Below are 26,122 nucleotides of genomic sequence, written 5' to 3'. Positions count from 1 at the left end.
CTTCACACGTAATAAAACATCTGTGATTCATCTTTCTCCTGTAGATCTCAGTGGGAGAAATCTGGATGTCGCCATCTCTCCCTTATTATAAAAGTTGTTCCTTTGTATTTTAGAGTCGTGCTCCGATTTCAGCAAAGCTTGTGGCCAATATGCTCTCGGTCGCTGGAGCGGATCACATCATCACCATGGACCTGCATGCCTCTCAGATCCAGGTTCCAGCATTTTCTTTGTTGTTCTTGGTTATAGTGAGGGCTTAATGCAACTGGTTAAATTCTAGCTCTGTTAGGTTAGGTTTTCAAAGGAGGTAATACTACTTGTGTTTTTAAGTTTGTATATGGCAACTCTCTGGGAGTTTCAGCTTTTTTACCAAACTTAGATAATTTAACATTGATATCACCTGTCTCTACCACCACCTTGCCTCCACTCACTTTTGGAGGAGCAGGAATGGCTTCTTGGTAGTAAACTCTGTAATTCTACCTCAGCTTCTGCCAATAATTAGAATGGGAAAGTTGTTAAGTTTTTAAAATACTCTTCATAACTTAGTTCCTTCATCTATAAAACAGGCCAAATTACAGTATGCATGCCCTGCAGTACAGTTAACTATGAATTATTTGGCTTACAATAAGATGCTTAAGAAATGGCAAATCTCTCCCCCACTGATCTACAAAGCCAGTCTCCTATTCTTAGAATAGAGGTGATCATAAGGTAATAAACCATGTCCCCAAAGATACCAGCTGAACCGAAATCTGCTTCTGGAACATATCTGTCTTTTGATTTAATTCCATTTAAATTAAGAAAAGGGAGTCTATACAGACATAGAAAAGTAACTTACAGTTACCAAAGGGAAAATGGGGGAAGGATAAAATATAAAATAGATATACAACAGGAATCCACTGTATAGCACAGGGAACTATATTCAGCATCTTATAGTAACATATAACATGAGAGAATCTTAAAAAGAAGATATATATATATATATATATATATATGTCTGAATCACTTTGCTGTATACCTGAAACTAACACAACATTGTCAATCAACTATACTTCAGTTACAAAAACATTTTTTAAAAAAGAAATACAATGTATGCTTAAATTGAAAAAAAAATTTTTTAAAGAAGTAAAAGGGGAATCTGTTGAAAAGGCTTCTTTTGAATAAAAAATTCTAATTTTATTTCATGGCAGAGATGTTATAACATGACAGCCACTTCTCTCCTTAGGGCTTCTTTGATATCCCCGTGGATAACTTGTACGCAGAGCCTGCGGTCCTGCAGTGGATTCGGGAGAACATCAGCGACTGGAAAAATTGTATCATTGTTTCACCTGACGCCGGGGGCGCCAAAAGGTATTGCACAGGCTCAGGTGGCGCGAGACATGTTTCTGGGTTTGCTAGCTGCTTTTTCCTTGTTGTGTGTGTTAGGTAAGGAAGCATGTCTTCAATGACTTACCTGTTTATTTTGTAGATGACCAAGTAAGTAGACAACAGGCTTCACCTCCAGAGCAGAGAGCTGTCATCTTTAACGTTGCATCACGCACAGAAGAAAAACAATACACATAGACATTTATTTTCAGCAAAGAATGTTCTGAGTTTTTTTAAAACTTTTATTTCTGATGATAGAAGCCATGAGCCTAATTGGAAATTAAGGCTTTCACTTCACAACACAACTGACCAAGCTCAGCCTTCTTACTACAAACACTTAGCAATGGAAGCCAAAATGGAACAGTTTTAAAATCCCTGTCTGCAGAGCAGCCCAAGAGAAAAGGAGATGAGTGAGTGAGTGAAAGTTGCTCTGTCTGTCGTGTCTGACTCTTTGCGACCCCATGGACTATACAGTCCATGGAATTCTCCAGGCCAGAACACTGGAGTGGGTAGCCTTTCCCTTCTCCAGGGAATCTTCCCAACCCAGGGATTGAACCCAGGTCTCCTGCATTGCAGGAGGATTCTTTACCAGCTGAGCCACAGGGGAAGCCCAAGAATACTGGAGTGGGTAGCCTATCCCTTCTCCAGCAGATCTTCCCGACCCAGGAATCGAACTGGGGTCTCCTGCATTGCAGGCAGATTCTTTACCAACTGAGCTACCAGGGAAGGGGAGATACCTGTGGCCAAGAAATAAAAAAGGCTGAGAGCTGCGCTCAGGGTGACTTGGGTGATAGGTCGGATCCAGGAAGAGACGGGTGGCTCGGCAGAGGCTGGTGCCCACAGGGAAGCCTCCGGAGAGAAGGCAGAGGGCAGGGAGAAAGGCGCCACCTGTGAGAGCGCCAGCCCAGGGTCTCTGCCACGGCTGGATGTGTGGTGGGATATGCACTTGCACCCTGGTGTGGGGGTCCCAGGGCTGGGACAATGGACCCCAGGCCTCAGAATGGCAGAGGGAGAGTTCCACAAGCCCAACCGTTCAGGAAATACTCCCCGCCGAAGACCACCTCGTGCACTGAAGGCCTGATGATCCAATTAGGAAAGCGAGAGGGTGCGACCCGCCGAGAGCCCGTGCTTGCGGATGACTGGGCGGCGGACAGCCCGCCTCGTGGGGTCACAGAGCAGTTGCTAGGCTGGAAAAGGAGGACGCTGGCCAGAAACTGGCTTGGCACTAAAAGCAACAGAGTGTAGGCACGCTGAATGGCCTCAGTAAGGGTCCTGAGCCGTCAGTAGAGACAGTTGAGGATCAGGGTGAAGGTGGTGGAATGCTGATTCGATAGAGTGCTGTCCTGCGTGCCGGGACTCTGAACTCGGTCCTCTGTCTTTTCCCATCCCAGCCCCCTCCTTTTTTTTTTTTTTTTTGGATGAGATGATGTCTCCCACTTCCTTCTTGAGAGGCCTGTATTCTTTCCAAAATCATTCCAAAGTCTTTCCAGTAGCATTTGGAAATGCTGTTGAAACATGTATCTCCCTTTTGATTTCACACAGATGATAATACGCTGCACATACTTCTTTGTGTTTTTTAAAAGCATGTTCCACCATAGCAAGAGTTCCACAGCTGTGAGGAGCTGGCAACCCACTCCAGTACTCTTGCCTGGAAAATCCCATGGACAGGGGAGCCTGGTAGGCTACAGTCCACGGGGTCACAGAGAGTCGGACACGACTGAGCGACTTTACTTACTTCACGTGCCCTTGGCGCTGCTGGTGCTGTTCTCAGGCACCTTCCTGCAGCACGACACTCTCTTTCACATTGCCTATACACGTGCAAGTAGTGGAAGTGCAAGTGTTCCTAGGACTGCTGTCACCAAGTCCAAGAGCATGAGCTATTTCGGTTTTGATGGACAGGGTCAAAATTGGGTCTTTCAAAGAAGATAAAAAGCAGATAAAGCTACTATGTATAAAATAGACAAGCGAGAGCCTACTGTATAGCACAGGGAAGTATATGCAATATCTTATAATGAACCACAATAGAAAAGAACCTGGAAAAGTATATATATACACACATATGTATAACTGAATCACTTTGCTATACACCAGAAACTAATACCATTGTAAATCAAGTATACGTCAGTTAAAAAGGAAGAGACCAGTTGACATTCCCGACTATGTGTGCCAGTGACTTGGTACATAGGCTCATTCGCTCAGCACTTGATCAGACCTCTTTTACTTTACAGATCAGCTGAGTGGTCCAGGGCATGTCTTCCTGTTAATTCCAGTTGCTGTGCATAAGGTCGAGTGCTCTTTCCAGCACGTTTATTTTTTGTTCGTACCTTTTGCTTGTTCTGTCAGCTGGAGGCCTCTTCCTCTGGTTTGTTAGAAGTTCTGTGCAGGCAGGAAGTGACATCTTTGCTTCTCTGTGTAGCAAATAATTCCCCAAGTTTTTCACTTCTTGTGTTTTTCTTCTCTGCAAGACTCTTAAAACATTCTTATGTAGTCATATTTATCTCTTTTTCACATTATGGCTTCTGGGTTTATGAAGGATTCACCCTTAACATTTTTCCTCTCCTCTGATTTGACAGATTTTAAGGGTTGCTTTTTTCCTTTTTAACATTTTGATTTTTTTTCCATCTGAAATTTGTTTTGGAATAAACAGTGAATGAAGAATCCAAGTTCCCTTGTCCCTAGCTATCTGGATTGTCCCCAAACTGTTAAATAATCAATTCTTGTCCCTTTGACTTGAAATACCATCTTTTATTATATGCCCAGTTCCCTCATCTACTTGCTAACCCCTGCTAAAAAAAATAAAAATAACAGAATCAGCCAGCTAGATGAAACAGCTAGCAGCAAGATGTTGTTTTTGTTCAGAGCCCCTTCAAATCAGTTCCACTCAGACTACCCTGCTGCTCCCTCTCTGCCGGGAAAAGCAAACTTTTTAAGGGTTTGCATTTCAAAATTTTTGTCACCTTTGTTTCTTTTCCCTTAAATTTTTGCTACACATCTCTCATATCCTGGAGTAAGCTATTCCCCAACCAACAAAATAGCCTCACAAGTAACACATGATACATGCAGTTGACATTATCTGTGACTTCTTTGCTTGATATGACAAGTTGTTTTTCACACACACACACACACACACACACGCAAATAGGTGTCTGAGAAATTGGGACTTGTTGCTACAGAAAAAACTTCGAGGCTTAATTTGTTGCAGGTAAAACTTAATATCACCACAAGAGGTCACTCGTGGGTAGTCTTTGAAGCTGAGAAAAAGTACACCTTAGGAAGGAAGCACGCCACTGTTGGAATGGTCAATATTCACATAAAACTGGTTTGGGAAGTTGGTGCAACTATTTCAAATTTGACTTTTTTTTCCTTTTTCTTTTGGAAAGACTGTAAGGGTGTACCGTTGTACCTGTGGAGAAATAGGGATATTGTCGCAACCCTGGGAGCTTTTTGCAGGAATAGTTTGCCTGATTTTCTGCTTCTGACGTTACCATTGGGTACCTGAAGTGGCTGGGGCGCCCCACTCATGTTCCATGGCTTCCTCTATCCCCCCACCCCCACCCCCACCCCCACGCCCACCCCACCCACCAAACTGCATAGCTCAGCTTCCTTCCCACTCAGGCGGCTGCGCCCCCTGCTGGTGTGTTTATTCGCAGGCTCAGGAGAGCCGATCACCTGGCAGACATGTGAACACAGGTGATGCCAAGTTCACCCCACGTGGCAGTGCATCCCCGTGTGAGGCTGTGGACCTGGGCCCTGCTGTACCGAGGCCTTCCTGATCCTTATGTAGAAACAAAATTTTAATATATATGCTCATACGTAAGATGTTCAAGAGGCTTTTCTTGGCAAAATCTGTCTTACTAGCTTTCCTTAATTGGAGTTTAAATTTCTTTTATGAAATTGGCATACAGAGAGGAGTATATGTTTTAAGGCGATTATGGGGCAAAATTTTTGTCAGCATTCAAATTCTATTGGGTATACATACCTCTATGTAATATGTATAACTTTTTCTACCACAGTTAAAAATGATACCAGTTGTTGAATGTTCTCAGAGACAAGCAGGGGTAACCCGTGGTACCCAGTCCCCTTCCTGCTGCCCTCTTGGCCCCAGAAAGTGGGTTCTTCTCAGGGATTTGGCCGGGCTCCACTTGGCACCACCTGAGGAGGACATAGTGAATGGTACCAGGACTTAAGCATCCAGAGGCTGTATCGTCTAGTCACTGCATACTAAATTGGGTTGTGTGTGAGTCTGTGTTTTGGTCATTCAAAAAAATTTTTTTCAACTGCATTGCTTAAGAAGAAACTATCATTTTAAGAAGTGAAACAGGATATTTCATGTTCCCTTATGTCAGTGGGATTATTTTATGCTGTTTCATCATTGAAGTCTGTTCTTCACAGGAAAAATGTAGAATGCCCCGGGCTCACCAGCAATCCTAGCCTGCCAGCTTCTCCTTTAGCCAATTCAGGCCTTTCAGGGCTGATGGCTTTGAGCATTTGCTGTAGATGGGCAGAGGCCTGGACTGTGATTACAATCTCAGAGGCCTCAAGTGCAGTCAAGCCCTTTGTCATAAGCCTGCAGATTACGTGGCTTCGCTAAACGGGACTTCGTCCCTCATGGCTGCTCCCCAAACTGAGCAGTGAGTAGTTTCTAAATAATTTACTTTCATTTGGGCCTCTGACTTTAAAAGATGCCCATAAACACCAGCCTGCTGAGAGTCAGGAGTTTTAGACCGTGGTCAAAGCACCCTGGCTTTCTTCCCCAGCTGCCCCCAAGCGCAAGGCCATGTCCTGGCACGTTGCTCCCTGTAGGTTGCTTAACACATACCCCACACAAGGCCCGGCTTTTCAGGCAAGGCCTGATTCCTGCAGGCCTTAATGATTCCTGCATTAACTTGAGTGGGGCTGGTTACAGTAGTCCTAAAATACAGCTGTGAAGAACACAGTTTTGTTTTGTTTTGTTTTGACAATATTTGACACATCTGTCTATGTCTTTCTTTTTATCTTATTTTGTAAACCGAGAGTTTTCTAATGTCATTTTGGGAATATGTTTTCAGACTTCAGCTGTAGTTTTCCCTATATATCTTTTTAACTTTTAATTTTATATTAGAATATAGTTGGTTAACAGTGTTATGTTAGTTTCAGGCATACAGGAAAGTGATCCAGTTATTTATCTACACATTTCTATTCTTTCTCAAATTCTCTTCCCATTCAGTTTGTTGCATATTATTCAGTAGAGTTCCCTATGCTATACAGTAGATCCTTGTTGGTTATCCATTTTAAATATACTGGTGTTTATATATCCACCCCAAACTTCCCAACTATCCCTTCTTCCCAGCCTTCCCCACCTTGCTGCCCCACCCCGCCCCCACAATAACCAGAAGTCTGTGCTCACTAAGTCTGTGTTTGTATATGTCTTTGAGCAGGGTCACGTCAATCGCGGACAGGTTGAATGTGGAGTTTGCATTGATTCACAAGGAGAGGAAGAAGGCGAATGAAGTGGACCGGATGGTTCTGGTGGGCGACGTGAAGGACCGCGTGGCCATCCTCGTGGATGACATGGCCGACACCTGTGGCACCATCTGCCATGCTGCGGACAAGTATGAGGGTGCTTTCGGACCCTTCAGGAAAGCGTTAGGACATCTCATTAAGAAAGGAGAAACGTCAGCTGCTAAAAACCAGAATCAGTCCTCCTAATGATTACTGATTGCTTAGTAGTGGGTTTTCAGACCAAAGGCAATTTCTAGGCCCATTTGTTTTTGTCTTGGTAGGGGAAAAACCATGGTCCTTTATGGCCTCGTGTTCCTTTTCAGGGTTTTACTTTCAGTGTATTTTTTAAAAAGTTCAGGGAAGATGCTTCGAAAACTGAGCGCAGAAGGGAAAAGCCAGTCTCTGGGCCGCTTCAGCCCTCCCCCTTGTGCTTGCTTCCTCTCCAGCTCTCTCAGCTGTGGGCTTCCAGGGACTTAGAGCTGGGCCGTCCGGCACAGGAGCCGCTGCCCGCCTGTGCACAGCTGCGGAGTGCACGGGCTGAGGCGTGCTGGGAGGGTGCAGTGCCCCGCAGGTTCCAAAGACAGAGCAGAGCAGAGAGTGTATGATAGCTCACCTTCTTGTATTGATTGTATGTCAGCATGTGCCGTTTTGGCCTTGCTCTTTTAAACCTGGGCAGGTTTGTTTCCGGGGAGACATTTGACAATGTCGGGAGACATTTTTGGTTGTGACAACTGAGGGCAGGGGTGTTGCTACTGGGTAGAGGCCAGGGACTTGTGCTGCACAACAAAGAATTGTCCGGGCCCAAAGCCAAGGGTGATAATCCCTGATGTAAGGAAGTACAAAGTGTTTGGTCAGCACATAGCTTAAAAGATCATGTTTTCGACTAATAAATGTGAGTGAAGTTGGTTTCATGTTTTCCTGTATGGAACACACTATTGCTTCTACATTCACACAAAGGGGAGAATGTTTCAAGAATATTTGTGTGCACTTAACTTTTTTGTCTTTGATTTTATAGACTACTCTCGGCTGGAGCCACCAAAGTGTATGCTATCCTTACCCATGGGATCTTCTCTGGCCCCGCCATTTCCAGAATAAATAATGCTGCGTTTGAGGCTGTTGTTGTGACAAACACTATTCCCCAAGAGGACAAGATGAAACACTGCTCCAAGATTCAGGTACTGGCTACACGGCTGGCAGAGCTCACCTCCCGGAAAATAGCATTGCATCTTGCATGTGTGCTAAGGCAGATGTTGGCAGATGTTGTAGCTTCCTGTAATGGGAAGGTCTGATACATGTTAGATATCTGGGAAAAGCTGGGGTCCGCAGAGGTCAAAGTTATACATAGTAAGTGAATAAAGCCACAGTAAAGACCATTAAGAAACAGACAGTGCTAAAGCTAAACAGAATTACCATATGATCCACCAAGTCCGCCTCTAGGGTTATTCCCCTGAATCTGGAAACAGGTGTTCAACAAAACCTTGTACACAAATATTCATAGCAGGCCCTAATCGCAATAGTCAAAAGGTGGAAATGACCAAGTGTGCACCGCCAGTTGAATGGGTAACCAAAGTGTGGTCTCTTCATACAGTGAAAAATTCCTCGGTCTTAAAAAGGAAGGAAATTCTGACACATGCTAACATGGATGAATCTTGAAGACGGTATGCTAAATGAAATAAGCCAGTCACAAAAGGACAAATGCTGTGTGATATTTAAACTAGATTCCACTTAACCTGAGGGCCCTAGAGTAGTCAGATGCATAGAAAGGGGAAGTCGAGTAGCAGTTGCCAGGAACGGCGTTAGGGGGTTAGTGTTTAATGGGTGCAGGGTTTCTGTTTGAAATGATAAGGCTGTACCAAGGGTCTCCAAGCTTTACTCCTTCTATCCCTCCTGACTTGGGGGCCCCCAGAGAGGTGGCAATGATCGTTGTGCACCAGTTGGCCTGAAATAAGTTGAAGGGTTTGAATTCTTATTTGGCCTCTGTAGCTTGGTGAACCTTGGCAAGTCCTTTCATTGCTGGAAGCCTCCGTTCCCGTCATTAGAGCATGAAGATGGATCAGTGATCCGCCTTGTGATTTCTCGTCTATCAGAGAGCAATGCAGTTCATTTGGCCCCAGGAGATTTGTTTGAAAATGGTCAAAATAGCTTTGCCTTAGATTTTCATGTCTGATTCTCAGTAGTTGAGAGTCAGTAAATTAAGGCCCACAGGCCCAATCCAGCCCACCATCTGCTTTTGTAAATAAAGTTTTATTGTAACACAGCCATGCCTATGCATTTATGCATTGTCTGCTGCTGCTGCTAAGTCACTTCAGTCGTGTCTGACTCTGTGCGACCCCATAGACAGCAGCCCACCAGGCTCCACCATCCCTGGGATTCTCCAGGCAAGAACACTGCAGTGGGTTGCCATTTCCTTCTCCAATGCATGGAAGTGGAAAGTGAAAGTGAAGTCGCTCAGTCGTGTCTGACTCTTAGCGACCCCATGGACTGCAGCCTTCCAGGCTCCTCCGTCCATGGGATTTTCCAGGCAAGAGTACTGGAGTGGGGTGCCATTGCTTTCTCCATTGTCTATGGCAGTTCTAATGCTGACCTTGGAGTTTGGTGATTACAGCTGTATTGTTAGATGGTATAGTATCCATGTTTTCAGAATCCAAGAGAGAAAAATCTTCCATGAAATGATTGAGTAAAAATAATTTAAAAACAACAAGCACCCAAAGAAAAGGATGTCTCTGCTTAACAGCAGCCCTGAACAGACTTTGAAGTATCTACACTGAAAAATCTCACTTCCAGGATCCCACCCAGGATTGTACTGTGAAGACAGGCACAAACTGTCCTCTCAGAAGAAGTGCATGTGGGGTGGGGGTTACTAGTAGCACATCTTATGTGCTGGAGAAAGCTTTTCTAGGCTTTCTGGCTTCTAAGTTTCTAATTAAACGTCACTGAAATGTCCCACTTTCCTCTCCGCTTTTCTGTCTTTTCATTGGTGTTTAGGTTATTGACATTTCGATGATCTTGGCTGAGGCGATCCGAAGGACCCACAACGGTGAATCTGTGTCTTACCTGTTCAGCCACGTCCCACTGTAAAGATGTGAGGTGTGGAGCAAGCCTGGTCTGGCTTCTAACTTGCGTGCATTTGTCTGATTTTTTTAGCTTTGGGGCTGAGCAGTTATGTTAATGTGAAGGCATCAGGTCTGTGTATACTTCAAGGCCACTGTTTCCCCCTCTTAAAGATTGTGACCATTTATTTTCACTTTAGTGGGGAGGGCAGTGGTTATTTGATCTTTTAAGTGAACAGTCTTAAAGGAGAAATGTTTTTGTTATCTTGACTTGTTCTGATAAGTGACCTTTTTTTCCCCCCCTTTGTTCTGTCAGTACTTTGAGGCCACAACTTTCAAGTTTATAATTTCATTGTGGAAGTTCATAGTTTAAGAATTTTGGGGCTACCAAAGGTCACTTCAGATTAAAGCCTTTTTGTAAATATAAAATGATAATGTCTATGGACATTTGGGTGAAACCCTGTAGAGAATTAGCCTTTCACTTTTGAGTGAACCTTAGAGAATTAATAACACCCTGAATTTTGAATATTTGTTTTTAGTGATCAGGTTTCCAGGAAACCATGTTGGTCATTATGCTTAATTTGGATGAAATGCATCAATAGCTGAAGATGGCCACTGGCACGTTTATTTTTGGTAAACAATAGACACCTCAGAAGCAGTGTATTTTTTTATTGCCACTTCTGAAAAGCATGACTGTCACTTTCATGAAATACACCGTTCTAAAATTCCAAAAGTTTGTCCAGCAATAGATCTGATTGAGAAACTCTTTTGAGATGATCTCCAGGTTCACAGTCGCATTCAAGCTCTGTCCACCCCAGATGCACCTCATGTCCTGCCATCTTGTCTTTTTAACGTCCTGTTTTTAGCTCTAGCTTTTACTCTGCTCTTTTCCCCAAGAGTTTCATGTTGTGGATCTCCACCGCAACAAAGACTTCTTCCCCAAGTCCTCGTAGCTTTACTAGTCCCATCTTTATTTTGCATTTTAACATGATAAAAGGGTAAATTTTTTGTGGGTGCCTCCAAATACATGTTTAAACGTTATTTCCTTAGTGGTGACCTCGTGGTCTTTGGTCTTCTGTAATCACAAGTAGCAGATGTTCTAGGCAATAGATTATTATAGCTAAAGCTGTTACATAGGTGAGAAGGGCCTACCAAATAAAGGACAGACAGGTAAGCATTAGTTGCTCCATGAAGTGAATGTTCAGTGGCGGCCCAAGGAGTGATGGTGGAGGGAAGAGAGCTTTATTCACAGGTGACCTTTGACGGCCCCTGAGTGAGGTGCCCCCTCCTCAGTGGCAGGCAGCAAGCAGGAACTCTGAATTGTACTAAGGGCACGTTGGTGGACAACCAGCTGAGTGCTTCCACCCACAAAAAAGAAAATGTGCCTACATAGACAAAGCCCGGGAAAAAGAAAGAAAAGTCTCCTCCTCCTGCTGAATCTCAAAACTCAGAGGAGAGTCTCGGATCTAATTCATTGGGTGGAAAAATGAGATCTCTTTAAATTATTAACAAACCTGAATAACAATCTTTAAGATTTCAAACTTCATCACAGCAGAGGTTAAATCAAAGTTTTAAAGGATTGTTTTAATCCTTGCAGAAACTAGCATTTTGCTGTACCTTAAAATGGCTTTTGAGAAAAAAAATGATGGTGTAACCTGCTAAAGTCAGCTATGCAATGCGATGGACTCTATCTAGACAGAGTTGATTTGAGATATATAGAGAGTCTATTTAGATGTATGTAATTATTCTTTTTGACAAATGAGTGATAATCTGTATTTCTTAAATTTCTGTGGAGTGAAAATATAGTTATGAATGCACGCAGCTAGACATCTTGGCATCCCAGCATAGACATGTTAACAGTGACTAAAACCAGTTGATTTAAAGCAGTGATTTCCTTGAAGATTTAGTCCAACACATAGATCTAAGTGTGTTATAGAGCTGACATGTAATTTTAAAGTTCATTTTCAAAAATGATATTTGGATAAAGATATAAAAAAAGTGATATTGTCATTCTCTGAATTAAGAGCTGATTGTTTCCATGGTTATTTAGCTTCATTTTTGTATTTTAAAGTACTTCTGGTTCATCTGTCAACTAACTAGACTAGACTTAGCCCTAGGCAGTGGCATTTGATGATCCAGTTAAAAGAAAGATGATGAAGACGGCCTTGAGAGCTGCTTAATTTGAGCTTGTGCATCCCTTGCTGCTCGTGCGGAAACATTTCAATGAAACCACCAAACATACTGCTGGTTCTGTCCAACTCTACTGAATGGCAATCGACTTGGTGTACATCTAGCCAAAAAGGGGATCCAGAGAAATATGAATATACCAAAGTTGCTCCATTTTCAACTTAAATTACATCCATCAACTTCAAGAGATTTGTATGATAACTTTCCTGTGATAGAGATGATGTCAACTAGATTCAGGAACTAACATCATTTGCAGTGCTTGTATTGCTTTAGAATATAGGATTCGAAGATCTTCCAACACTGTACTAAAAGATTTCAATAAAATCATGCTTCTCCTTTCTTTCATACCTTGTATAATCATTATGGAGTAATATGTTTTGATGGAGTGACTTTTTTGATGGGGTACCTACCTTGAAGTGTTTGCTGCAACATGGCTAGAGCCCAGCATATAAAATTATCAGAAAAGCAGAAGTTCATTGAAGTCAGCTCTTCTCCATTTTGAAGGTGTTTCTGAAGAACTGGTGAGCAGTTTCCTTGCCCCAAAGCATAGTATCTGGGCCACTTAGGAATTCCAGGTGTTTCCTATAAAATTGAAGACTGCACTGTGTTTTCACATCAGAGTAGTTGTGTTCATAGTTGGAACTGATCAAACCTAAATGTAGGCCCCTTAAAAGTTTTTCACATGCTTTGATTTCAGAAGCACCAGGAAGAGTTTTGTGCTCCCATAAAACAACTACCTGTTCTGTGATGCTTTAAGTTACTCTTACAGGGACAAAGTAAATTTCTGGTTATGGTTCTCCCAGGAAAGCTCAGCTTTAATGTGTGGATAATGCTGAGAGTGGCACCATTTTGTCTTAAATGGTGCCAGTGAAATATATTCCCAGTGAAATACAAAGACCTAAAAGTAAGCCTGCTGCAGAAGATCACAGTTTAAGACAGAACAGGATAGAATGTACTGGAAGGGAGGAAGAAAATTGAGAGATGGAAATATCAAAATCACCAACTTGCCAGTTTCACCTCATTAATGCTGTCACACTTCTTTGGAAGTGTTTGATTTCATGTGGTAGGTTCTATCCAACCCACTGGCCGAGCTCCTGGGTGGATGGGCTAAAAGTCAAAGGGGAAGATGTGATACTAAGGGGTTCAGAGGATCGAGTGAGGCTGGGAAACTGAGAAAGAACTTTGTGAAGGGACTGTTACCGATGGTACTTCATGGTGGGATTTTCCAGAAGCAGTGGCTATACTCCAGCATGAACTGATGCAGGACAGCATAAGGTGTTTGGTACTTACTATGGTTAAGTGAGGACAGCCAATGAAGATGGAGGTCGGGCCGAAACACACTACGTTATCCTTTGTGTGCGCTGCACGCAGAAGTCGACAGAGTTGCTCCTTTTCACTGCAGATCTTCACCGTGTTGGTTTATCTCCTGCACCCCAGGAATAGCCTTCCATCTTTGCCCTTACCTTCCAGAGTCCACGTTCTGGATTGGTTTGCTCTCCTGAGCTCTTGTTTTCTCTTCTTAAAGAGCGTGAGGCTCAGAAACACTCCACCACTTACTAGAGTTAAAACAACAACAACAACAGAACCTTTGGGGGCTGGCTAATTACCCCTCTATGCCTCAGTTCCCTTGTATGTGAAACAGGATGATAGTAACTCAGGAGGTGATGAGGATTAAATAAGATGTTACCTGTAAAGTGCTTAGAACTGATTGTTTTCTACATTAACCTCAATTTTTTAGAATGGGCATCTTATGTCTTCCCCCTGAAAGAATGTAAGGTATGAAGAAGCAAGATTTTCATTCACTTTGTAGATGCTAATCTGTATGCCTGTGAGCTAGTCACAAACCAGCCGATCACCCAGGGGTACATTGTCCTGGCATGTGACCTTCTCCGCCAAGTGTGGCATCTCGTGATGACTAGTGGTTGCGTGTTGAAGATTTTTCCCTGGGCTGTAAAATACCAGGAGTGGATGCCATGTAGTAATGGGAATAGCCAGTTGAGGCCAGTGACAGCCTCCTGATGCCATTCACTATCCCAACATGAAAAAAAAGTGTTGCCCAATATAAACAGCAATTTTCACTGTTTTAACAGTCAAGTCCTGTAAGAAAATACAGATGAACTCATTCTACAAGAGCATTAAGAGCAAAGCAAAAAATGTGATGCAGTGGAAAGTGCCCTAAACTGGGAGTGTCGTGTTCCAGGATCTGGTCCCTGATATACTACCAGCAAGCTGTGTGACCTGGGGAAAAGGTCGACAACCACTCTGAGCCTGGTATCTTTGTGAAAATGAGGAGGTAGATGGTTGGTCAAGTTCCAGCAGTTTTAATAGGCTGTGACTTCCATGCTAGATTTAGCTGGACTGTTTCTACTAATTGAAGGCTGTGGTTCTAATGTGGCAAAGATGGTTCCTCCCCCATCAGGTGAATGGCATGTTTGGGCTTGCAGGGGACTTGCTCAGTGTTAAACTCTGGGAGTCCTACATCCCAGGAAATCCTGCAGTCCTGGGCATGCCAGGTTGCTTGGTCACTCGGATTCTTTCTTCTAACGTGGATGGTTCTGGTTTCCCAGCATCACCTTGGCTAAAGGATCCCATGCTCGTGGCTCTGAACTGGCTTTATGCCAGTTGCAACAAAAAGGAGGCTATATGACAAACCTAACAATGTGCCAGTGACCTCTGGTATCACAGTTTTTTAAAAAAGTCATTGTCAGTTACCTGTAGAAGCTGAAGGCTTTAGTCAGAAGTAAACGAGGGAAAAGAGGGTACTCTTAGGAAAAATATTCAAGGTCTGACTTGACTGCCAGTCCTTTGGCAGAGCTGCCTTTGAAGCTGTAAGTGACCTTTAGAGACCCTAGGGAACAGTCCAGGCAGAAGGCAGAGAATCCCAAATGTTCGCTGATGGACATCACCCTCCTCTGCTTTGAAGGGAGTATTCAATGTAGTATCTTCCTGCCTCAACGCCAAGACTGATCATGAATTACAAAAAATTGTGAGGCTTTACACTGAATTTGCGTCACCTTGTCAGATCATCAGAGTGATCCTTTGGGGGCCCATTTTCACGTACATTTGCTATAGAATGAACTCATGGGAACTTCCCTGGTAATCCAGTGGTTAAGACTTCACCTTCCAATGCAGGGGGTGCAGGTTTGATCCCTGGTTGGGAAGTTAAGATCCCACATGCCTTGCAGCCAAAAAACAAAAAACAGAAGCAATATTGTAACAAATTCAATAAACACTTTAAAAAAAAAATGGTCCACACTAAACAAAAAAGAACTCAGAAACTACCACTGAAACTCATCCAAGGAACCAAGGAAGGGTCCCAAATTTCTTGAAGTCTCAGAATATCCTGTTTTTAGGACCAGGTCTTTGGAGCAGCCTCCTAAAGTACTGAAAGGGGCAGATCCCACTCCACGGTAACTGTGCACTCGTTTCCCCACTGATGGTTTTCATAGCCTACAAAGAGCAGCTCGTCCATGAAGACACAACTCATGGACAATGTCCTGTGAATAAAAGAGCACATGGAGGACAGCCAGTTAGCACAAGAAGGCTGGTTTTTGCAGTCAGTAATTCCTTACTGATTTGCGTTGGTGCAGCCGTAAGAGGAGTCTCAACCTTTGTCACTGGAGATGCTATATTTGTGCAAGTTATAGGAACTATCATCCATCTGAGAAATACGTTATACTTCTCTGTATTTTGACTCTTCTGAACATTTCGTTTCAGACAGATGTCAAATGGAAGATTTGTATCTGGAGTCTTCCTGCCTGCCTTGATGGTTTCTGCCACCAGCAAAGTGAAGATGGGGGTCTCACACTCACTCACTGTTCATTCTTGGTGGTGCAATTGCTAGAAGATCACTGTGTTAGGATGGGCTTCTGATGAAAGTTCCAGATAAATGGAACGTGTCATGGATTATTTCCTACACAAGCATGTGATGTGAGCAACACGGAAGGATGATCACCCCACCCTGGTAGACATGATCCTTCATTTGGAGCAAGGGCAGTGCTGTGGGGTGTTTTGGTGTTTGCTTTTAAAATTGTTGGTATATTTTTCTTCTTTCAGTATTATAAAAAAAAATCTGCAATCAGAATTGTTTATGTTGAGCCTACCAAGATGCTCATACCCAGCATTACATGTAAATAGAACAAAGGCAAGCTTGTTTCAAAGGTGTGTGACTACATCTCTACCAGGTTAAAAACCTGCTTTAAGATAGTCTGTTGTTTTCATAGCCATTTCTGGTGTGCTTCTGCTGCTGATCATTTTTTCTCTGTGTTTATTAGCTTCTTATGTTTAGTACGTATTTTCCTCAGAACCAATTTTACCTTCAATCAATGTCCCTGATGGAAGCATTTCAAGATGGGGTGGAGGAGGCAAGGCAGATGTATGAAGGAGCACAGCCTTTCTCTGGGGTCAGACATCTCCCCTCAGGGACAGAGTCCCTCTGCTCCTGCCCCTCTTCATCCCTCTGGCCATTTCCTTTTGCCTCCAGAAAATCTATTTCTTTTCTTTTTTGAGGGGGCGGGGGAATTGCACGTATTTATTAATTTAAAATTATTTTTATTGGAGTTTGGTTGATTTACAATGTGTTAGTTTCAGGTGTCCAGCAAAGTGAATCAGCTGTACATATATACATACATATACATGTACATATATATATATACACTGTACACACATATATGTATACACACACACACATATGGGCTTCTCTGGTGGCTCAGTGGTGAAGAATCCGCCTGCCAATGTAGGAGAGGAGTTCGATCCTTGGGTCGGGAAGATCCCCTGGAGAAGGAAATGGCAACCCACTCCAGTATTCTTGCCTGGGAAATCCCATGAGAGGAGCCTGGCGGGCTATAGTGCATGAAATCACAGAGTTGGACACGACTGAGCAACTGCACATGCATATATGTATGTACACACACATACCCACTCTCTCATATAATCCATTGCAGAGTATTGAGTAGAATTCCCTGTGGTGTACAATAGGTCTTTATTAGTTATGTATATCTGGATCCATTTATTTCAAGGTTTCTCAACCTCAGTGCTATTGGCATTTTGGACTAAATAATTCTTTGTTGCAGTGCTGTCTTTCCCATCATGGGATGTTCAGCAGCATCCCTGCGCTTCTACTGTCTAGAAGCCGGTGGTAGCCTGCCTCCTTCCTTTGGGGCCAGGACACACATTTTTGACAACCCTAAAAATGTCACCAGATATTGCCACGTATTCCCTGGGGGCAAAATTGCCTCTTACTGAGAACCATAGATTTATTTTAACCAGGACCTTCTTTGTTAATCCTCTGTCCTGACATTAAGGTCAGAATTCCAGAGGAGCTCCATCCTTCCACTGGTTCAGTCTCAAGTAGAAAATCATTTTAAAACAAAGTGGATAAGACAATGGTAGTCATAAGTTATACTTTTGAAATGTCTTTATTGAATGTGTTATAGTATTGCTTCGGTTTTGGTTTTTTGGCCACAAGGTATTATGGATCCTAGCTCCCCAAGCAGAGATAGAATCCACACTCCCTGCATGCAAGGTTAAATCTTAACCACTGGACCACCAGGGAAGTCCCCATAAGTCACTTTAAATATATGAACACCAGTAATTGCTACAACATGAAATTTACACCAAAATAATTGCATTATCCTTTTGATGCAGGGCTTCAAACAGTGATCCCTACGTCGGCCATGAATTATGGTGAGATTTTAATAAATCACGAAGTGCTTTCTTGCTCCCTCCACTTCCTCTCAGAATGGTTTCAGCTTTAGAATGGATCACAAGGTGTGTTTGCTGTTTTTGTTTCTTGAGTCAAGAAACTGATTAAGGTAAGCTTTAAAGAGGTGGCTGGATTTTAGTCTGGCTTCAGTGACATCCAGAGAGCAGAGATCCCTCTGCACTGCCCAGGTGATGGGGGTCCTGGGCCTTCAGTGACTGAACTCTCATGTGACAGGTGGCCAGAGTCTTCCGTGGTCACGTCCTAGAGCCCATCACCTCTCTTGTCAAATATCATGGAATTGATAAGAGTTCAGAGTTAAATGAAACATTCTAGACTCATTTTGCAGATGAAGAAACTAAGGCTGGAGGATAAGGTGACTGGCTCAGTTAAGGCCACCCTGTTCCTTAGAAGAAATGCTGTAGTTGGTCAGTGGGCCTCGTGCTCTTCCACTGGAGGCCTTTTCTCTCTCACAGGTGTTTCCTCCAACATTCCCATTACAAAGTGGCAGGTAAGAAGTGCACTGATTTATTTTAAAGAAACACACTCCACAGACAGTGTGGGCCATCTCAGAAAGCGAGTGTGTGTCAGTCGCTGGAAATATGTGGGCTGGGTAATGAGTGGGAGGACTATTCCAGCTGTTTTGGGGAAAGGGTGGAGATTTCCAAGTATTGGGCCACTGCCTACTATTTGCTCTTTGATGGTCCTTGAAGGAGTTTATCATTAAGCTTCAGGGCACTAGAAAAAGAAAAGCACAAAATAGGGTATGGTAACTTCCCTCATCCTGGGATGCTTGCTTCTGCAGATTTAGTTGCCTGGTCCTTTCTCAAAGTCATGCTAATGTGGGGAGATTTGAAATAACCACCCTGGGGCACGGATGTTTTTAACATAACCTTAATTCTGTAGGGAGTGGCTCTCAAAGTGTGGCCCTGGACTAGTGGCATCTGTATTGCCAGGGAGCTTAGGAGAAATGCAGATTCTTGGGTCCCTCTCCAGACCTATTGGATCAGAAACAGGTGTGGCAGGCACGGGGTTCCATACAGTAAAATTTGAGAGCTATACCGCAAGGCTAAGTCCTCTAGTTTAGTAGTTGGAACTTGGTTGCATATGGGGCCCCCAAGGAGCTTTTTAAAATATTGTTTAAAATGAAATTAATTTTAAAAAATGTGTAGCTCTGTGTGGTGATGGATGTTGACTACACTTACAGTGGTGATCATTTGACAACATATACAAGTATTGAATCATCAGATTGTATAGCTGAAACTGATAATTCTGTATGTCAGTTCAGTTCAGTTCAGTCACTCAGTCGTGTCCGACTCTTTGCGACCCCATGAATCACAGCACGCCAGGCCTCCCTGTCCATCACCAACTCCCGGAATTTACTCAAACTCATGCCCATTGAGTCGGTGATGCCATCCAACCATCTCATCCTCTGTCGTCCCCTTCTCCTCCTGCCCCCAATCCCTCCCAGCATCAGGGTCTTTTCCAATGAGTCAACTCTTTGCATCAGGTATCCAAAGTATTGGAGTTTCAGCTTCAACATCAGTCCTTCCAATGGACACCCAGGACTGATCTCCTTTAGGATGGACTGGTTGGATCTCCTTGCAGTCCAAAGGACTCTCAAGAGTCTTCTCCAACACCATAGTTCAAAAGCATCAATTTTTCAGCGCTCAGCTTTCTTCACAGTCCAACTCTCACATCCATACATGACCACTGGAAAAACCATAGCCTTGACTAAACGGACCTTTGTTGGCAAAGTAATGTCTCTGCTTTTTAATATGCTATCTAGGTTGGTTATAATTTTCCTTCCCAGGAGTATGTCAGTTATACCTCAGTAAAAAGAAAAAAAAGAAACTGATGCCTAGGCCTTGCCCCTGGAGATTCTGAATTAATTGGCCCATGGAACATCCAGATATTAGTATTATTAAAGACCTTCAGTGACTCGATTCCACTATGCAGCCAAGTTTGAACCATCCCTGATGACTGAGTTCATGCATTGCGTAGAAAATCCTTTTCTTCTTAAAGAAGATGGTTCTGACTCTAGTAAGTTACAATCAATTTAATTATACTTAATTGTAATTCATATATTCAGCTGAAAAGTTATGCCTACTCTGGACATTTATGCCTACTTATGGACATTTGGAGAGAACAGCAGCTTTCAATTTATCTGAAGATTCACATGTACCTAGATTAGAAGTTTTTGATACCTGTTTTCACTTACCCCCAAACTATAATTGTCAGGCACTTAGTAGCTTGGAATATTTGAGTTGTTAATGCTTTGGTTTTATGGATGGAAAAAAGCAATGCTTATTTTCTAGAAACATGAAGTATAAGATTCCATTTGCAAAAATACAGTTATTACCAAAAAATTTTAAAAATTAGCAGTACTTAATCATTTGTAATAATGGGTTCAACACACACTTCTCAATATCTAAGGAATTTCCAATGGTTTTATTAATATGGGAATCTCTTTTACAAGAGTGTCTCTAGAAAGGAAGCTGGAACCAAGAGAAAAATAATAGAAGCAGTTTTATTTAACACTATTTTTTTCAATACTGTTAGTCAGTTAAACAACAACAACCAAAAGTCAATTAAATCAAGGATTCTCAGTTCTAATGAGATGGATGAAAGTGGAACCCATTATACAGAGTGAAGTAAGCCAGAAAGATAAAGACCATTATAGTATACTAACACATATATATGGAATTTAGAAAGATGGTAACGATAACCCTATATGCAAAACAGAAAAAGAGACACAGATGTATAGAACAGACTTTTGGACTCTGGGAGAAGGCGAGGGTGGGATGTTTCAAGAGAACAGCATCGAAACATGTATATTATCTAGGGTGAAACAGATCACCAGCCCAGGCTGGATGCATGAGACAAGTGCTCGGCCTGGTGCACTGGGAAGACCCAGAGAGATCGGGCGGAGAGGGAGGTGGGAGGGGGGACTGGGATGGGGAATACATGTACATCCATGGCTGATTCATGTCAATGTATGACAAAAACCACTACAATATTATAAAGTAATTAGCCTCCAACTAATAAAAAATTTTTTAAAAAAATTAAGGATTCTTTACTTTTTATTGAAATGTAGTTGTTTTGCAGTGTTAGTTTCTGGTATAGGGCAAGGTGGTTCAGTTTTATAGATGTGTGTGTGTATATATATATTTTCAGATTCTTTTTTATTATAGGTTATTATAATGACATTGAATATAGTTCCTGTGCTCTACAGTAGGATTTTGTTGTTTATCTATTTTATGTAAAGTAGTGTGTATCTGTTATTGTTGTTTATCTATTTTATATGAAGTAGTGTGTATCTGTTATTGTTGTTTATTTATTTTATATAAAGTAGTGTGTATCTGTTATTGTTGTTTATCTGTTTTATATAAAGTAGTGTGTATCTGTTATTGTTGTTTATTTTATATAAAGTAGTGTGTATCTGTTATTGTTGTTTATTTTATATAAAGTAGTGTGTATCTATTATTGTTGTTTATTTTATATAAAGTAGTGTGTATCTGTTATTGTTGTTTATCTATTTTATATAAAGTAGTGTGTATCTGTTAGCCCCAAACTCTTAATTTATCCCTCCCCCACCTTCCCCTTTGGTAACCATAAGTTTGTTTTCTATGTCTGTGAGTCTCTTTCTGTTTTATAAGTTCATTTGCATCATTTTTTTAGATTCCACATATAAGTGATATCATGTGATATTTTTCTTTGCTCTGCCTGACTTTCACTGAGTATGATAACCTAGGTCCATCCATGTTGCTGTAAATAGCAATATTTCATTCTTTTTTATTGCCGAATAGTGTTCCATTGTATGTAGGTACCACATCTTCTTTATCCATTCATCTGTTGATGGACTTTTAGGTTGCTTCCATGTCTTGGTATTGTAAATACTGCTGCAGTGAACACTGGGGTGCATACATCTTTTCAAATTATAGTTTTGTCTGGATATATGCCCAGGAGTAGGATTGCAGGATCATATGGCAACTCTAGTTTTGCTTTTTTAAGGAACCTCCATACTGTTCTCCATAGTGGCTGTACAATTTACATTCCCACCAATAGTGTAGGAGGGTTCCCTTTTCTCCACACCCAAGGACTCTTATTAAAAAAGGATTTATGTATGACTTAAGTGTTGTGTTTTAACTTGAATTATATAAATTGTCTTATTTGGGGGTACAGTTCTCCAGAGGTCTCTTGCAGTTTTTTACATCTCATGAGCAGAGGCACTGAGAGCATTGGTTCTGGATCATCTTGTCAAGGATGTTTGTATAGCAAGCAGAAGATAGTGGCTAATTTTAGAAGACAGACCTAGCATCCCTTTCTGTGGCAGATGGCAGGTTTGTTTGCTGTCCAGTCTAATGAAGACAGCATCTCCTTCTGGGCAAAGTTCAGCTAGGTTTGCTTATAGCCCATCACAAATGTTAGGGTTCTCTATATTCAGGGTCCCTCAGCTGTGTTGCAAACCCACTTCGTGTATAGCATCCACCCTGGGCCACTCTGTGGCATTGCTGGGACAAAGGGAATCGGTGCCTGCTGTGCTCTGAGTGTTAAAGTCCTCGTCCCTGACCTCGAGTCTCTTATATTCCCTCAGCATCCAGGAACCTGTGGCAGATGAACTTGTTAGCTGGCAAGTACAGTACTACCTCTAACCTTTCACAGTGCCTGACAGTCATATTCACCAGTTGTCTTCAGGTACAGCCAAGACCCCTTGAGTACAGGTCCATGATTACCTGTCTTCCATAAACTGTGCCTGGAGTACACTAACTATTATTTACCTTTATTTTTTTAAAATTTTAACTGGAGTGAGAACTTAAATACATGTGCACAATAGTCTGAGTACAGGATCTTTCCAGATACTTTCCCCTTTTCATTTATCTCACCCACATCTCACTTGACAGCTTTTAGTCAGGATTCTTTGGAGACTGAACCAGTAAGATAAATAGATACAGATATGAATTTGCTGTAAGGTGTTGGCTCAGATGTGGGGGCTTGCAAATCTGAAATCTTCCGGGCAGGTGGCAGGCTGGAAACTCAGGCAGGATTTCTGTGTGACAGTCTTACTGCAAAATTCCTTCTCCTCTGGGAAAGCTTGATTTTTGCTCTAAAGCCCATTCAGATTATCTGTGGCAATCTCTTACTTCAACTCAACTGATTGTAAAGCTTAATCTCACCTACAAAGTACCTTCACAGCAAGATCTGGACTAATGTTTGACCAAACAATGGATCACTGAAGCCTGCCAAGCTGACACAGAAAATGAACCATCATGAAAATAAGTTTTTAAGAAGAGAAGAAAAAAATGAACCATTGTGGTTTTCTTTTCTAAGCAGCTTGCTTTGGCTGCTGATCAAAAACATTTAACTCTGTCTCTGCTTATACTCATATTTATTTAAAAACATGTAACTGGCATAAAAAGATTTAGAAACCAATACAACTGAATCTTGGAAATCAACTCAACTGGTGGACACAGAAGAGCATACATACTAGTAGCCAACTGACTTGAAATGTTCAATCGATCCTGGAGATGAGTCAACATTTTTTTCAATAGGAAGGAGAATGCAAGTCAACCAATCATATTTTAAACAGAGGTCAATCAAGAGAATTACTATGCCTGTTGGTCTCAACCTTGTCTGTCAATTGGCAATGAATTGGGCAGCTTGGAAAACTCCGGATAACCTAAGCCTCAGCCAGGAGTAGTGACATCCGAATCTTTGGGTGCCAGACATCAGTCACTTTGTACTGATCCCTTTCCAGTGTGTAGCTGAGAGCAAGAACCTCTGGTTTAATGTCATGGCCACAAAGAAGCTCTCAAGTTTGGCTGACTCTTCCTAACATGTGAATGTACAGCATTTATACATTTAGAAAATATAAAGAGCAGAGGAAAGTATATAAAAGAACAAAGCACCACCATTAATGCCACAAATCAGTACAAGCTAGCTCGTACGTTTTGGAGGATTTAAAAATATTTTATCCTTAGTTAGAATTCCTATGAATAGAATTGCTCCATCAAACCAATTCCTGTTTTAAATTATAATGTATTTCATGCATTTGTAGTAATAAGTCGAATTTGTTCCTAAGTCCTACCAAGTTAGCTTAATACCCAACTAACACAATCAGCTATATAGTACTGTACTGTAATAGGTTTATAATAGTTTTCACACAAATAATACATAACAGAAACACAAAAACACAAAACACAGAAACAAAAAATAAAACATTTTTAATCTTAGAGTACAGTACCTTGAAAAGTACAGTAGTACAGTACAACAGCTGGCATATAGGGGCTGGCATCAAGTGAACAGGCAAGAAGAGTTACTGACTGGAGGAGGGAGAGGAGGTGGGAGGTGGTAGAGCTGCGATGTCACTTATGCCTGATGTTGATGGCACAGGTTCTGCCTCCTTGCTGGATTCAATTCCATCTACCCTCTTGAAAAAACTGATCCAATGATTTCTGGGTGGTGGTGGTGGTGTTTAGTCGCTAAGTCGTGTCCGACTCTTGAGACCCCGTGGACTATAGACTGCCAGGCTCCTCTGTCCGTGGGATTCTCCAGGCAAGAATACTGGAGTGGGCAGCCATTTCCTTCTCCAGGGGATCTTCCTGACCTGGGAATCGAACCTGGGTCTCCTATATTGCAGGCAGATTCTTTACCGACTGAGCTATGAGGGAAGTAACTCCTTTTTTCTAGTCATAGATGACACAGTAGCACTGGATTGCATTCTGAACAGCTGCTACAGTCTTTGTGTACTGTTCTACATTTGGGTCCTGTGCCTCAAAAACTAAGGTGCCTCTTCAAGTAAAGAAAATCCCCTAGTTGTGAATCTCTTTGGTTCTTCAGTTACTCCTTCCTCTAGTCTGTCTTCATCCTTTCTCTAGGCATCCAGTTCCATCAAGTCTTCATTAGTAAGCTCCATGTTTTGCATTTTTGAAAGTTTGCAACTTGAAGGTTTGTATCTAGGGGACTTACTGTAAATAAAATAGTAGAAAGAATGATGCAAACAAGGCTTAGTAGTGCTTGCATATTGGGGCTTATCTATATTGAAATGCTTATTCTTAGGACTTAATACTTTAGCCATCTGATGAGAAGAGCTGACTGGAAAAGACCCTGATGCTAGGAAAGATTGAAGGCAAAAGGAGAAGAGGATGGCAGAGGATGAGATGGTTAGATAGCATCACTGACTCAATAGATATGAATTTGAGCAAACTCTGGAAGATGGTGGAGGGAAGCCTGGCGTGCTGCAGTCCATGGGATCACAAAAAGTCAGACACGACTTAGCAACTGAACAATAGCAACAGAACCTAATCACCATGAGAAGAAGCCCAAGCTAGCCACATGGAAAGTAAAAGAGCAAAAGGTCACAGCCTCCCAACCGCCCCCACTGGGGCACCAAACTTGTGAACAAAACCATCTGACTTGCATCCAGGTGAGAGACCTCAATTGAGACAAACAGAAGAACAGCCCAGCAGAGCCCAGCCAAACGACAGAAGGGTAAACAAATATAATTGTCGCTGTTTTAGGCTGATACATTTTGGAGTGGTGTGTTATGCAGCAATAGATCGTTGAAAGATGACCACTTCTAATATGAATAGTTGCATCACATATGGAAAATAAACTCAAAAATCATACTTTTTGTTCTTATCTGGTTAAATTGCTGAGGTCTTCACTGTTTAGATGACTCAGAAAGAACATGAGCAGTGGAGTCAAGAAAACATGAATTACAACTGGTTTTGCATATTAGATATATGATTTCTTGGAGTATCAGCTTCCTTATGGGCAAACCAGATTTTAAAAATAGCTGTCTCTCAGGTGTTTTATTCTTAGACTTTTCGAGTGATGGTACTTCTGACTCAAACATGAAGAAATGTACAGGTGTGAGGTCACATATTTACTACAAAGCTATGTCTCTCGAATCCCAAGCAAGGGTTCTTGCCACTGTACCTCACTACTAATGAATCCACTTACGCTGCTCCTGCTAAGTCACTTCAGTTGTGTTCAACTCTGTGCGACCCCATAGACGGCAACCCACCAGGCTCCCCCATCCCTGGGATTCTCCAGGCAAGAACACTGGAGTGGGTTGCCATTGCCTTCTCTGAATCCACTTATGAGTCTATACAAACCAGATGGTGAGAGGGGTTATCTGTGATGCCCACCTAGCAAAACTGCTTCTAATTTTCCAAGGCAGCAGGCAGAACTGCTTAGCGACCACTACCTCCATAAATAGCCTTTCTCTTTCTAACTAAGTCATGCCCTCCAGTATTTGCATCAGGGCCTTCTTTCAAAGCAGCTGACCCTTTGGACTCATCTGGTAAACTAATATTTACGTGGGACCAGTCCTCAACAT

General features: G+C 42.1%; 1 protein-coding gene across 3 annotated transcripts in view; it reads left to right on the top strand.

Moving 5' to 3' along the window:
• Positions 1 to 17,805, top strand: part of PRPS2 (phosphoribosyl pyrophosphate synthetase 2) — a 28,891-nt gene extending 11,086 nt beyond the window's left edge. Inside the window, exons 3-7 of one of the 3 annotated variants that reach the window (XM_070462617.1) lie at positions 114 to 212; positions 1,220 to 1,344; positions 6,774 to 6,950; positions 7,856 to 8,015; positions 17,724 to 17,805. In XM_070462617.1, coding sequence (XP_070318718.1) covers positions 114 to 212; positions 1,220 to 1,344; positions 6,774 to 6,950; positions 7,856 to 8,015; positions 17,724 to 17,738 — 576 coding nt within the window. In that variant the 3' untranslated portion in view covers positions 17,739 to 17,805. Of the gene's footprint in view, positions 1 to 113; positions 213 to 1,219; positions 1,345 to 6,773; positions 6,951 to 7,855; positions 8,016 to 9,825; positions 12,418 to 17,723 lie in introns of those variants that run through there. The other 2 variants (XM_020908851.2, XM_070462616.1) reach the window with 2 other exon arrangements.
• The last annotated feature ends 8,317 nt before the right edge of the window (positions 17,806 to 26,122 follow it).

Source organism: Odocoileus virginianus, unplaced genomic scaffold, assembly GCF_023699985.2.
Source record: "Odocoileus virginianus isolate 20LAN1187 ecotype Illinois unplaced genomic scaffold, Ovbor_1.2 Unplaced_Scaffold_6, whole genome shotgun sequence".
In the NCBI taxonomy this organism is placed as follows: domain Eukaryota; kingdom Metazoa; phylum Chordata; class Mammalia; order Artiodactyla; family Cervidae; genus Odocoileus; species Odocoileus virginianus.
This window is presented reverse-complemented; position numbering and strand designations above follow the sequence as displayed.